This window comes from Suncus etruscus, chromosome 6 (genome assembly GCF_024139225.1).
Source record: "Suncus etruscus isolate mSunEtr1 chromosome 6, mSunEtr1.pri.cur, whole genome shotgun sequence".
Taxonomy (NCBI): domain Eukaryota; kingdom Metazoa; phylum Chordata; class Mammalia; order Eulipotyphla; family Soricidae; genus Suncus; species Suncus etruscus.
The window spans coordinates 70413926-70427537 of NC_064853.1; the positions used below are offsets into that span (position 1 = coordinate 70413926).

A 13612-nucleotide genomic window follows, 5' to 3' on the forward strand; every position below is an offset into this window, starting at 1 on the left:
ACTTTCTCTTCATTTTTTAAAAATTTCTCTTCAATTTTCTCCATCTTCTCTTCTCTACTCTTTGTTTTCCTTTTCTTTCTCCTCTTCCTTTTACCTTTGTGCTCACAGATCACTTTTGGCAGTACTTGGTGGACCAGATGGGATGCTGTGGATTGAACCTGCACCAGCCACTTGCCAAACAATACCTTTCTTTGTACTACATCTTCTTCCCTAAAACCTTCACTCTATTTTTTTTTCATTTTGCAATTGAAAATATTAACTGGAAAACAAAACAGTTAAATTATAAAGAAAATGACTTAAGACAAAGATGCAGGCGGTTAGAAATTAGATGTTAAATGGGCTAAGCTGTTTTACCTCCCTATTTTTTTTAAAACCACTAACTCACTAAAACTTATCCCATCACCAACTATGAGTAAAATATATGACTACCCGCTTAGTCCCTACACTTAAAATCGTAAGTCCAGATGATTAATTTGTCCCATGCTGATCTCACCATGTGGCTTCTGTAAACTTTGTGCAGGCCGGTTTCGCTTGCGCTGTTTCACCTTTGTGATTTGGAGGGTGGATCCCAGGCTCGCCGCTTTTCTGGAGCAGAGCTGAGCCCAGCCGAGCCAAGCCGCTTCAGGGCTAAGTAGGAGCTTTTCGCCGCTTTTCCCCTCCGGGCGGCACTTAGCAAGCAAGTTTTCGGCCACACCTCACAGGGCGCTTTTGGATGTCCAGAGTTGTAAAAGTCCAGTCCGAAGTTTTCAAAGTCGAAATCCAAATTCAAGCAGAAGGTTGTTCTCAGAAAATCAGTCCGCTTTCAATATAGTCTTTTTTCTCCTCCGTTTCCAATTTAGACTTTTAATAAGTGTTTGTGGAGGCCGAGGTTTTTGTTTATTATAACGAAGTCTTAGTCCTAGGCCTGGGCCTGGGCTGGAGGTGATGCAAGCTTCCACCTCCCTTGTTTCAATGGCCTTTGAGCCCCCAGATGGGGTGTCGGCCATCTTTGAAAATTGTTACACGTGGCCCAGGGTTTTGGGCTCAGTGCACCTGAAAAGAGCCAAAATTAAACTGAAAAGCAGAAATCTCACCATCATCACTGTTTTCTTGGGTCCAGGATTCAGGTCAAAGTTCGGGCGCCATTTTTTCTTGCATTAAATAAATAACGATGGGGCTGGATGGTGGTGGATGGCATCCCAGGCCACGTGGCTCCACAACCCCATCCAGCCGGCGGGTCCCAGGCCCAGGTGAAAGGCGAAATCACTCACTCACAGCAGGCATCAGGAAGCAACAACTTTATTCATGCCCTATCCACCACATGTGTGTGGCCTACTCATAACCTTTCAAGCACAGCAATACTTTGCTAGCCCTGCATATTATCTCCTGTTAGCCATCTTCCCTTTGGGCTTCATGCTGGTCAAAGACCAGAACACAGAGGCCCAAAAGCCAGAGTGCCCAGCAGCGCAGAAAGGGCAAAGAGCCACTCTATTTTAAACCTAATCCCAAAGTAATAACTTACATTGTTAGGATATTTATTGTTAAACTAAAATGATCAGTAGAATCATTCCAACTAATTAAATTTCATCTATGTGTTCATTTTTTCTTTATCTTTTTACATATGTCAATAAAGTGGCTTCCAATAGAGTTGAGGAGGCATGTAAAAGAAGAGGGATGGTGTTATCTTGTTATATTGAAGCCTTATTAAAATTCAAGCAAATATAAACAGATAAACTTTTCTTAAATTGAAGCCAAAAGTTAATAGTACAAAATTAGAATATAAATCTTTGTGAATTCAGGGCTTTAGGAAATACTGTAAGGTCCAGGCTAGGTTCTCATGTCTCACATCTCAAGCTTCTGTGGAAATCTTTGATATATGCCCTATTGCACACCTTTTTCTTTCTAATGTTCTTATTTTAAAAGAGTCTGTTAGAGAAGTTATTACTGTTTTATAGTGTGAAATGTTTTCCATATTTTATAAACATCTTTAAACATATATGTATGCTTAAATTTTATTAGCAGTACATGTAAATTTTATTAGCGATTTAAACCTCATTAGTATTTCTCTTAGAGTGCACTTGTATCATTTTACAGATGAGAAAACTATGGCATATTTATATTACTAGGGCTAGCTTTGTAAGTATACAATGAACATAAATGTGAATCCTAGCAATTTAAATTCTGAATTTCATTTATTATTAAATTAGCTTTACATATGCAAGAGTTTCTTAAAATAACAGATGGAATAAATGAAACATGTAAAATTTTCTTTTGCCACTGCTATAAATTACTAGTTTTTTTTTAAGTTGGGGACTTTTGACAGATGTTCTACATATCTTTGGTAATTTTTATCCTTTTAATATGTGTTTTCCTCTCCTATGTGTTGAAAGTGTTAATACATGAAATCATAGTTAGGCCAAAACCAAGAAAAAAATAAAACTTGGATCTGTTCCTAGAAAGGGGAGGACTACATTGTCCCAGCAGTCACAAAAGATGACCAGGGGAAAGTGTTTCCAAGAATGTGTTGCAAGATGTTGGATTTACCAGATGCCTGAGAAAAGAACTATCTGTACATACTTTATTCCATGTCATCTGGAAGCTGAAGTGGCTATTTGCTCCAGCAATCATTATGAGGCTCTGATGGCTGTAATGAAGCAGCTCTTAAACTGAGGCACAACAGACTTTGTCCAAGAACACACATAAAGGTAGGGACAAGGTGCCAGGTTGAGGAAAGTTGTAGATAAAAAAAGACCTAAGAACACTGGTACTTAGCTGAGATAGAGCTCTGCCCAATAAAAGCTGGCTCTGGACCAATTACTGTGTGCAAGTTGAGAATTGGAGAGTGGAAAGCACTTTAACTTTCTTTACTCAATCTTAAATCCTTAGTGATTTAGTGCTATAACCAAGTCATACCTGGAATATTTCTACTGAGCTCCACCATTAGCTAGAAAAGAATCTGTCAGCATCTATTAGATAGCCAGTAGTTTTGTTCTTGTTAATTAATTCTCAAAATATATGCATTTAGCTGGCAAACATGTACTACCCACATGTATTTTCCTCTTCTTCTGTCTCCTCCCTTTCTGTCATCTCTTATTTGTTGTTGTTATTACTATGTGGAGAGATTGTACCCAGAGCCGCACTGTACAGGACATGTATACAATCAAGTCACATCCCTGATTCTTGGTTCTCTTTATTAATAGAAGATCACTTTGCAATATGTTGCTGGAATGAAGAGATAACTCAGTAGGCTGAAGCCCTATTTTCTCTGATACCACATGATTCCCACATGGGAAATGATTAGACTGTGCGTAGGAGGGAAATACATGTTTATACAGATGTGAAATTACTGTCTAGACCATTATCCCATCATGATTTGGTGAAATGATTCTCTCAAAAGGGAATGATTTGTCAGAGATGAGAACAGGTGGCAGCTTCATCAGAGACCAATTAAGTGAAGCATCTTAAAAAATACCCAGGGTACCAAAGCTGGCAGAGAGAGCAGGGAGGGATGAAAGAGTAAAGTAGGAGTGAAGTGAAAAGCAAGAGAGGACAGATCCTATAACTACCTGGCAGGATTCTATTACCCTGTAGTAGGCATGAAGCTTACCTTCGTTATTTATATTTCAGTTGTGTTTTACACCTGGTGTGCTGTCCTTTAGAGTAATAGAAAAGTGACCATTATGCAGTGATTCAGGGGTAGCTCCTGAGTACTGCTAGGTGGTCCCCCAAGGCCCCTTAAAATTATATAGATAAGTAGATTTGTGTGTATAGATGTGGAATCATTGTGATTTGATATTCAATCTTGACACATATAATTTTTAGGACTTTTTTTTTGGGGGGGGGCATACCCAGCGGTGCTCAGGGGTTGCTCCTTCTTCTTCACTCAGAAATCTCTTCTAGCATGCTTGGGGGGACTGTCTGGGATACTGGGACTTGAACCCGGATCCATCTTGCATTGGCTGTTTGCAAGGTAAACACTCTACTGCTGTACTATCTTTCTGGCTCCTATTTAGGACATTTTTGTAGTTAGGAAATTTTTTTCTAAAAAATGAGACTGAGAGTTAGGTTTTCTTGCCTAAGATGTCAGTATATTTTTATATTTGAAGTTAAGATATGCTTTAGGGTATGCATGATATTGATTTGGAGCCATAACACTTTCCATATGGAAGACACGAACACATTTATAGAGTAATTGGCAATGTGCTTATGTGAATTCTCTCATTGTTGTGGGCTGCAGCACCCACAGTTTTTGCAGTTGACTGGTATTATTCTGAATAAATCTTGATTCATTTTACTTTACAGTGACTAAAAAATTCTGCTAGAGTATTTACTAATTAATTAATTGACATCAGAAGTTGATTTAACATTGCAAGAAGAGAAACTTGATATCCTATTTGTAAAATGTTCTTGTAAAAGTATAATTTTATATATTTATACATTATCATCTATAATTTTATCATTTGTATAAGCTTAGGTTTAATGAGATAACACCATTACTTTTGCTCATGACAGGAGATATATGCATATGATCCTTTGTAGGCTTCTGGGTTATCTTAATATCAGTCAATTTTACTCTTTAAATTTTTTTAAGAGGTTCATAATTATAGAAATTTTGTCTCAAAAATATTTCTTCTCTTATAGTGCTTTGATTCCGAAGGCCAACCTCCTTTCCTTTATTTAAAAAATTAAACCATTTGTCATAACTATGTTTTTACCTCAAACTGGTCTTTTAAAAATATATCAAACATGTGTGTATATTTCATTTTTTAATCAATTATTTTAAATTTTTAGGATCAACATTAAAGAAGCTTTTACATACTGGAAATTCTATTAAGGTATTTGCTTTAGATAAAAATAGAACTTTTTATTATTTTAAATTTATTAATGTCAAAATCTGTCCATTTTGAAAAAAATCTTTAAAACCACTTGATAGTTTTAAGTTTTCATCAATAAATTATACTAAAAATTCTTAATTTTGTTTTTACATTGCAATTTATTCTAAATATCATTTTAATATCAGAAGAGAGTAGCTTGGGTTTGGGGTTTGGAATCTGAGCTCTGATTTTGATTTTGCTTTAATAAGGTTACTGTCAGCTCCATTTTAATCATTGGGAAAGAGAAGGGTGAAACAGTTTCTCTCTGTGCTGCTGCACTTATGTACCTGATTCTATTCACTTTGATAATCTTTTGTGGGGTTTTTTTTTTTTTTTTTGGTTAAAATTAAATTTTGTCTTTAAGTTGCTAGTTTTTTTTTTTTTTGCTATTTTTGAGAACCATTGTGGAAATGAGCAGCAGAATCCTGCTTTAGAAAATATGTGTTTTTGCAGCAGTTTGATCTAGTAATTTAGATTGAATTTGTCTTTTTTTGTTTTTGTTTTTGTTTTTGTTTTTGTGGTTTTGGGTCACACCCAGCAGTGCTCAGGGGTTACTCCTGGCTCCATGCTCAGAAATTGCCCCTGGCAGGCACGGAGGACCATATGGGATGCCGGGATTCGAACCGATGACCTTCTGCATGAAAGGCAAACGCCTTACCTCCATGCTATCTCTCTGGCCCCGAATTTGTCTTTATTTTATAACAATAATAGTTTTTTTTGTTGTTTGTTTTGAGGGGGAGCTATAGCAATAGTACACCGTACACCAGGTAGGGTGCTTGCCTTGCATATGGCCAACCTGGATTCCATATCAGGTTGAGATCACATATGGTTTCACCACCCTGCCAAGAGTGACCCCTGAGTGTAGAGTCAGGAGTAAACCCTGAACACCACTGGGTAAGGTCTAAATGCGAAAATAATAATAATAATAATAATAATAATAATAATAATAATAATAAATTTTATGGTGACATATATTACATTTAGTCCTTGAATAAGAAGATTCTAAACAATACCATAAGCAGCTAACCTGGGATTTGTATTTTATAGATGATAATTCCTTTGTAGCTAAATTGGGTATATACTTTAATAAGTTAGTACTATTTTATGTTTTGTTTTATGCCAGTTTAAACAATCATAGCCACTTACAGATTGATATGTTATCTTTCCTTTGAAAAAAAAAAAAGAGAACCCAAGTATTCATAGATTCAAAACAGAAAACATATTGTCTGTTCAATTTTAATGGAATAACATAGTTAAAATTGATAAAGTCGTTCTCTCATGTATTGGTCTTAAATATAGTTGACCTAAAGACTGGAGGCTTGTGATAGAATTTCATAAAAATTTTCCTCTTATAGAATTTTATACTTATATAATCCTTTAAAATATTTTATTTTATTTAATATTTATTGAAAATAATGACAGAAAATACACTTATTTTTTATGGGTTTTTTGGGGTCACACCCGGCAGTGCTCAGAGGTTACTCCTGGCTCTATGCTCAGAAATCTCCCCTTGTAGGCATGGGGGACCATATGGTATCCCAGGAGTCAAACCACTATCCTTCTGCATGGAAGGCAAACTCCTTACTTCCATACTATCTCGCCAGCCCCTATTTTTTATGTTTTTAAACTTTAAAAATCATAAATATTTTAATTGATTAAAGTTCTTTTCAAAATTTCTTATCCTTTTCCTACTTAGCCAAGATTAAGTACCTGCTATATGTCCTATCTTCTGTAACAATTGTGATTAAAACAAAAATGTCAAGAAAAATATCACAAAATAGCTTTCATTTTCATAAGTATATTCAATAGTATGTTAGAAACTTTAATAATCATATAATTCTATATTATGTCTAACACATCCAGAATTTCTTATTTACTCCTTCTACCATTATGGAAACATGTACTGTATTTTATTTTATTTTATTATTTTTTTAATATATAAAATAATAAAGCACCATTATTACAAGCATGATTGTAGTTGGGTTTCAGTCATAAACAAAATACTCCCTGTCACCAGTGCAATATTCCCACCACCAATTTCACTTTATTTATTTATTTATTATTTGGGGTCACACCTGGTGGCACTCAGTCATCTGGCTCTGAGCTCAGGCATAACTCTTGGCTGATGGGGGGAGGACCACATGGGATGCTGGGGATCGAACCTGGGTCTGTCCTGGGTCAGCTGTGTGGAAAGAAAATGCAGTCTTTTCTGTGCCATCGTTCTGGCCCCAATACTTATATAATCTTAAAAGGATTCAATTTGATTAGATGTCTATATATTAATATTGCTTTGTTTCTGCTGCAATACACTTAGCAATGGTACTACTTATTTTACCTGATCAAGGAGGGAGGGACAGTTAGCATTGAAATCAAAGTTTGTGCTGAGATGTGGTGGAGTTGGTGGATTTGTCTGGAAGTACAATATGAATCTGGTCCATTAATGTAGGTTTCATGTCACCAAGCAAGCTATCTATCCTGGTGAATTTAAATTTTATGGGAGTTATACAAAACATTTTTTTCTGCCTTGTTCTAATCTCTCCCATCCCCATATCTCCTTCAGTTATGTACATTTGTAACTGCATTTTTGTTCATTTTATGGGCTACACCCAGCTATGCAGAGGGGTTACTCCTGGTTCTGCAGAAGTCACTCCTGGCAGGCTCTAAAGACTATATGGGATGCTGGGGATCTAACCTGGGTTGGTCCTGGGTCAGCCTCATGCAAGGCAAACCCCCTACTGCTGTGCTATCATTCTGGCCCCACATTAATAACTGTATTGAGGTCAATTCTGTTATCATCTCTGTTTTGCAGATGAGGAGATTGAGAGTTAGAGAGGGTAAATGATGAAGTTCAATCGTTCTTTGGGCCTCACAGCTAAGCAGAAACAGTGTTTGAACACACTAGCTTTAGAATCCAGCTCTTAAAGCCTTGTGCTGTATTGCTGCAACTTGCTTCTTGATCAATAAAAACTTGATGCAGTACCTTAACAATAACTTTTTAAAAAATTGTCTTTGTTTTGGGGCTGAACTCAGCCATGTTTGAAGCTTACTCTGTGCTCAGGGATTACCCCTGGCAGGTCTCAGGTGTCTATATGTGTTGCCCATGATCAAGCCCAGAATGGCCACATGCAAGGGAGGAAACCTACTCATTCTATTATCTCTGTCTGCCCCCCATACTTTTAACTGCCTACTCTTTTTTTTCTCAGAATGGGTGCTACTTTTTATTGTATTTCTACAAACACAAAAAATGTTTAATTTCATTCATTGATTGTTTTTAGATAAGATGTGAAGGAATCAGGCTATTTCTTTTGTGGCTTCAAGCACTTCAGACAAACTGTGCAGAAGAGCAGGTGCTGATCTTTGCTTGCCTTGTGCCTGGTTTCCCAGCAATCATGTCATCCAGAGGCCCCTGTACACTGGAGACACTCATCAATCCTAGCCCAAGTGTAGCTGATGGTGAGTAACCCTTGTCTTCATTTTGGTTAATATTCTTGAAGGCTAATACCTGAGGAATTCTGTGGTTTGTTTTTTTCCCAAATGGATGTCTTGGTTTTATGGATGAGTTCTGAAGAATTAATCCCTGCTTATATCCCCAGTAGATTTTTAAAAACATTAACATTTAAAAAATGATTTGTCTTCCTTCCTTCCTTCCTTCCTTCCTTCCTTCCTTCCTTCCTTCCTTCCTTCCTTCCTTCCTTCCTTCCTTCCTTCCTTCCTTCCTTCCTTCCTTCCTTCCTTCCTTCCTTCCTTCCTTCCTTCCTTCCTTCCTTCCTTCCTTCCTTCCTTCCTTCCTTCCTTCCTTCCTTCCTTCCTTCCTTTCTTTCGTGGGCCGCATTGCTCAAGGCTTACTTCTGGCTCTGCACTAAGGAATCACTCGCTCCTGGCTATACTCAAGGGATCATATGTGGTGCCAGAGATCAAATGCAGATTAGGCATGTATAAAATAGCACCTTACCTCTGTATTATCTCTCCATCTCTTCATGGAGCATATTTTAGATAAGATGTTTAAAGGAGAAATTTACTGAAGTAGTAGGATAAAAGGAATAAAAGAGATGAAGTAGATATAAACATACATGGAGGTAGAGACATAGGCATGTCTGAATGTTTTTGTGAATATTAATGAGATTTAAATTCACCATTTAAAACTACTGTTTGTTGGGCCAGATCCATAGCATAGTGGTTTGGGTGCTTTGCTTGTCTTGCACACAGCTGGCCTAGATTAGATCCCAGGTATCCCATATGGTTTCCCAAGCCTGCCAGGAGTGATCCCTGAGTACAGAATTAAGAGTAAGCCCTGAACAGTGTTTGATCTGGCCCAGTAACCTAAAAGCAAAGCAAAAAACTCTACTATCTATTATCCCCATTGCAGTTGATTTATAAGTGAACAATTGATTTGCTCACCCAGGTTTATTGTGTATTTTAATTATTTATTTAATTATTATTTAATTATTTATTTATTTTGTGTATTTTAATGCACATTTAAGAATAGTGGTTATGAATAGTAGATATTTCTTTCTATGAGTTTTTAAGGAAATTGCTTATGACCATCATTGACTTATTGCTATATATCACTTATTACCTGACAACAATAATTTGATCTTGGGCTGGCCAAAGCAGACTTTGGAGCTCAGGGTGAGGGTTTTATGCTCATCATATGGAGATCTGCATAAGCAATTTCCATAGGTGGAGAGATACATATAAATCTCAATTAAATGTTGTAGGAGAATACACTTTATTTTTAACTTTATAGCAAAGATATATCCAGAAGAAATTACTCCACTTCTACCATCCATATCTGGGGAAAAGATCACTGAGGACCAAACATGCTTTTTTCTTCAAGTACTGCTGAAATATATGGTTATTCAGGTAAGTCAAATTTGTAGGTAATCCATTTATTGATGGACTTATTCCTAGTATGAAAGTCTCTTTTCTCCTTATCATATTTTATAAGGGTAGATATTTCATTGTTTTTTTTTGGGGGGGATATTTCACTAAATATATATAATGTGCAGTTGTTAGGTAACTTCAGCAAAGATAATGCATGTACTCATGTGAATAAATGTCTGTCAAACTATTTCTGCCTTTTTAGTTCCTTTTACCCTATGGTCTCTAGTGAGACAGAATGGATGGGTAGTAATCCCAGAGACTGCAGGCAGAACAGTAATAGATGGAATATCCAGAGAGGATTGTATGAAAACTTGTATAATTGCCTAAGCCTACTTAGGTCATATATTCATTTCTCTTAACTTTACCCACTGAATGAAGACTGAGCTAAAATTACTTTTTTATTGTAATAGATCATTTATGATTCTTGCTCTATTTTTAATTTTTTTGTTTTGTTTTTGGGTCATACCTGACAGCACTCAGGGGTTACATTTGGCTCTATGATCAGAAATTGCTCATGGCAGGCATGGGGGACCATATGGGACGCCGGGAATCGAACCACCATTGGTCCTGGGTCGGCCACTTGCAAGGCAAATGCCCTACTGCTGCGCTATCTCTTCTGCCCCTTGTTTTTAAATTTTTAAAAACACTTACTTACAAAGTTTTTATGACACAGTTGGTTCAGGCTTTTGGTGTGTTCCAATGCCAATTCCATCACTTTGTGACCTTCCTTCCAACAATGTATCCAGTTTCCCACCCACTCTCCAAGCCTGCTCCCTCAACAGGCACAAAAAATTTCATCTTATATTGCTTGATACAAAAAAATGACAAATGGTAGTTTCAAAAAAATAGATCAATAAAAGCCAATTTGTGATCATTTTTTATGCCTCACATTGATGTTGCTATTGCCATTGAGGATTCCTGAGCTGGCTGGTGCTAGTTGAGCCTTTAGGTTGTTTTTGTTTTGTTTTGTTTCTTTCAGCCTCACTCAGCAGTGCTCAGTGGTTATTCCTGGCTCTGTGTTCAGAAATTGCTCCTGGCAAGCTTGGGAGACCGCATGGGATGCTGGGAATTGAATTCAGGTCCATCCTGGGTTGGCTGTATGCAAGGCAAATGCCCTATGGTTGTGTTATCACTCCGGCCCCTAGTTGAGCCTTCTGTATTAACTGTTTTTGTTCACTGAGCTTTGTGGACTTCTATGCAACTTTATCATCAAATTTGCTGTGTAACTACTTGTTGTCAGTACTGTGAAATTTGGAGGCATTAAGATAAATATAAAATGAAGTCACATAAAAATCAAGGTAGGATTAGAATAAGTACTTAAAAACAGAACATAATTGGCATAAGTAGCCATTTAACGAGAATTAAAAACATCACCCAAAATTTCTTACAATAGTGGCCAAAAAGAGCAGGCTAACAGAAAGTGTTAATGGACTGCTAGGACTGTATATGCAACCACATGCTCCAGTACCTGCAAAGCTGGGGCAGTTTGGCAGTTTGGTTGGCTTGATGAGGTTTTGGCCTGGAGTCTAAATATTTATTTGCTCCCGGTGTCCCATATGGTCCCCCGTGCCTGCCAGGAGCTATTTCTGAGCAGACAGCCAGGAGTAACCCCTGAGCACCGCCGGGTGTGGCCCAAAAACAAAAACAAAAAAAACAAAAAAACAAAAAAAAATATTTATTTGCTAGAGGATGTCATGCGTAGATGGGGACTGCCATGCCTTCCAGTAGGAAGGCAACTTTGGCTACCCACGTTCTAAGAAGGCCACATAGTTGCACCTGAGACAATTTGGTAGCTTAGCCACTTGATCGCTTGCTCTGTATTATTAAATATTATTATAGTTAGGAAAGCAGTTACTGATTATTTTCTCTCACCGACTACTTGTTTTCCCTGCTATTTTCCTGGGAATAATCCTTATCTCTGCCCTTCCCTTTACAACTGAGTTAGTTGGTGTAATAATCTCTGCCCTGTCTCCTTCCTTACATAGCATTCCATTGACATTTCCTGTTAGCTTATCTCTTCTCAGCCACTGTTGTAAGAAATTTTGGGTGATATTTTTAATCCACAGTTAAATGACTATATTTGCCATAGTTATTTTGGAAGTATTTATTCTAATCATATCTTGATTTTTATGTGATTTCATTTAGAAAATTTTATGATAGGATTTCATGATTTTATGATGGGAATTTTAGTATAATAGCATTACATTTCATTGTACATAAACTTGGAATGTAAATGTACATGTCTTCTTTCTTTCTCATATTCAAAGGCTGCAAGTTTGGAATGGAAGAATAAAGAAAATCAAGATACTGGGTTTAAATTTCTTTTTACATTGTTTAGAAAGTATTATCTTCCTCATTTATTTCCATCTTTTACTAAATTAACAAATATCTACAAACCTGTACTTGGTAAGTACTGTTTAATATGTGGGTACACTATATTCATAAGGAGGATATTTCAAAATTACCTTTGTTACTTAATGGTAACTTTATTTGAGAGTTATAAAGTTTTCCAATAATGAAATAAACCACTTGTATAACTAAGATTTTATCTCAGTATAGGAAACCATGACTTATAAATTTAGAAATAATTTAAAATACATACACCCAGGAGGAAACTAGCAGGAGGATTTATCATTAGCACGGTGAACCAACAGGAGGGCAGACCAGCATCTTGGTAAGCACTCTTCCAGTGATCCCCAGAGCTGTAAGCACCCAGTGCCTGCCCCGCTGACCATAATGGAGCCAGCAGGAGGACTGATCAACAGCATGCCACATGCATATTTTTTTAATCAATGAACCAAATCCCACCATAACATTAAGAAAACACAATACTTCCAAAGACACAAGGGGAAATAATGCAGAAGACTTCAATGATGTGTACCATCATCACAAGAATGATGATGGTAGTTCTGCAGACCCAACAAGTGCCAACCATCTACATAGCCTATCGGATGAAGACTTTAGAGAGGAAATTTGGAGAATAATCAAAGAACTCAAAGAACCACAACTTTGAGTCAAGAGGATATGAAAGTATAAATGAGAAAACTTCAAACTGAAATAACAGGACTTAAAAACTTGGTAGGCTAAATAAAAATCTCATTGTAAAGCCTCACCAACAGAGTAACAGCAGCTGAGATAGAATCAATTATCTGGAAGATGGTCTGCTTTAACAATAGAAGAGGTTGGAAAGACAATGGAAAAAAGTCCTCAAAAAATGTACACAGATGAAAATAGAAGTCTTTGATAAACTCAACAGAAACAACACAAGCATCAGGGGCCTGAGCAATAGTACAACAAATAAAGCATTTGCCTTGTATGTAGCCTGCCTGGGTTTGATCCCTGGTATCCCAGTACAGGAGTAATTTCTGAACTTAGATCCAGAACTAATCCCAGAGCACTGTCAGGTGTGTCCCTCAAAACAAAAATTAAATATTTTATAGAAAACAACTTATATCAATATTTCTAAGCTAAGTTATTTGCTGAGGCATTTTCTTTATTTTCTTTCTTTTTTGGGGGGGTATATCTGGTGATGCTCAAGTATTATCTGAGTCTTTGTACTTCAGAATTACTCCTGGAAATACTGGGGGATCACATGAGATGCTGGGGATCAATCCTAGGTTGGAAGTGTACAAAACAATCACCCTATTTTCTGGAACCTACTTTTTGAGACATTTTATGCCTTAGGTTTCTGCAATTACATAAAGTTAATAAGAAAGTTAGATGAGAACATTGGACTGACAGCAATTTGGATCCTAGCATATAATTTTTTTATTAACCTGGAAATTAAATAATGAAAATGGACCTTTAAGTAATTATTTGAATATGATGATAACTTATCTCAAAGATGACTTATGTTTTTGAATTATTTTAGAAAT

General features: G+C 36.7%; 1 protein-coding gene across 1 annotated transcript in view; it reads left to right on the forward strand.

The window, feature by feature from the left end:
* RALGAPA2 (Ral GTPase activating protein catalytic subunit alpha 2) overlaps positions 1-13612 on the forward strand; it is a 342879-nt gene that overhangs the window by 79539 nt on the left and 249728 nt on the right. Inside the window, exons 5-8 of the mRNA XM_049774320.1 lie at positions 4771-4814; positions 8129-8306; positions 9601-9716; positions 12005-12143. Of these exons, the coding sequence (XP_049630277.1) occupies positions 4771-4814; positions 8129-8306; positions 9601-9716; positions 12005-12143 (477 nt within the window). The remainder of the gene's footprint in view (positions 1-4770; positions 4815-8128; positions 8307-9600; positions 9717-12004; positions 12144-13612) is intronic.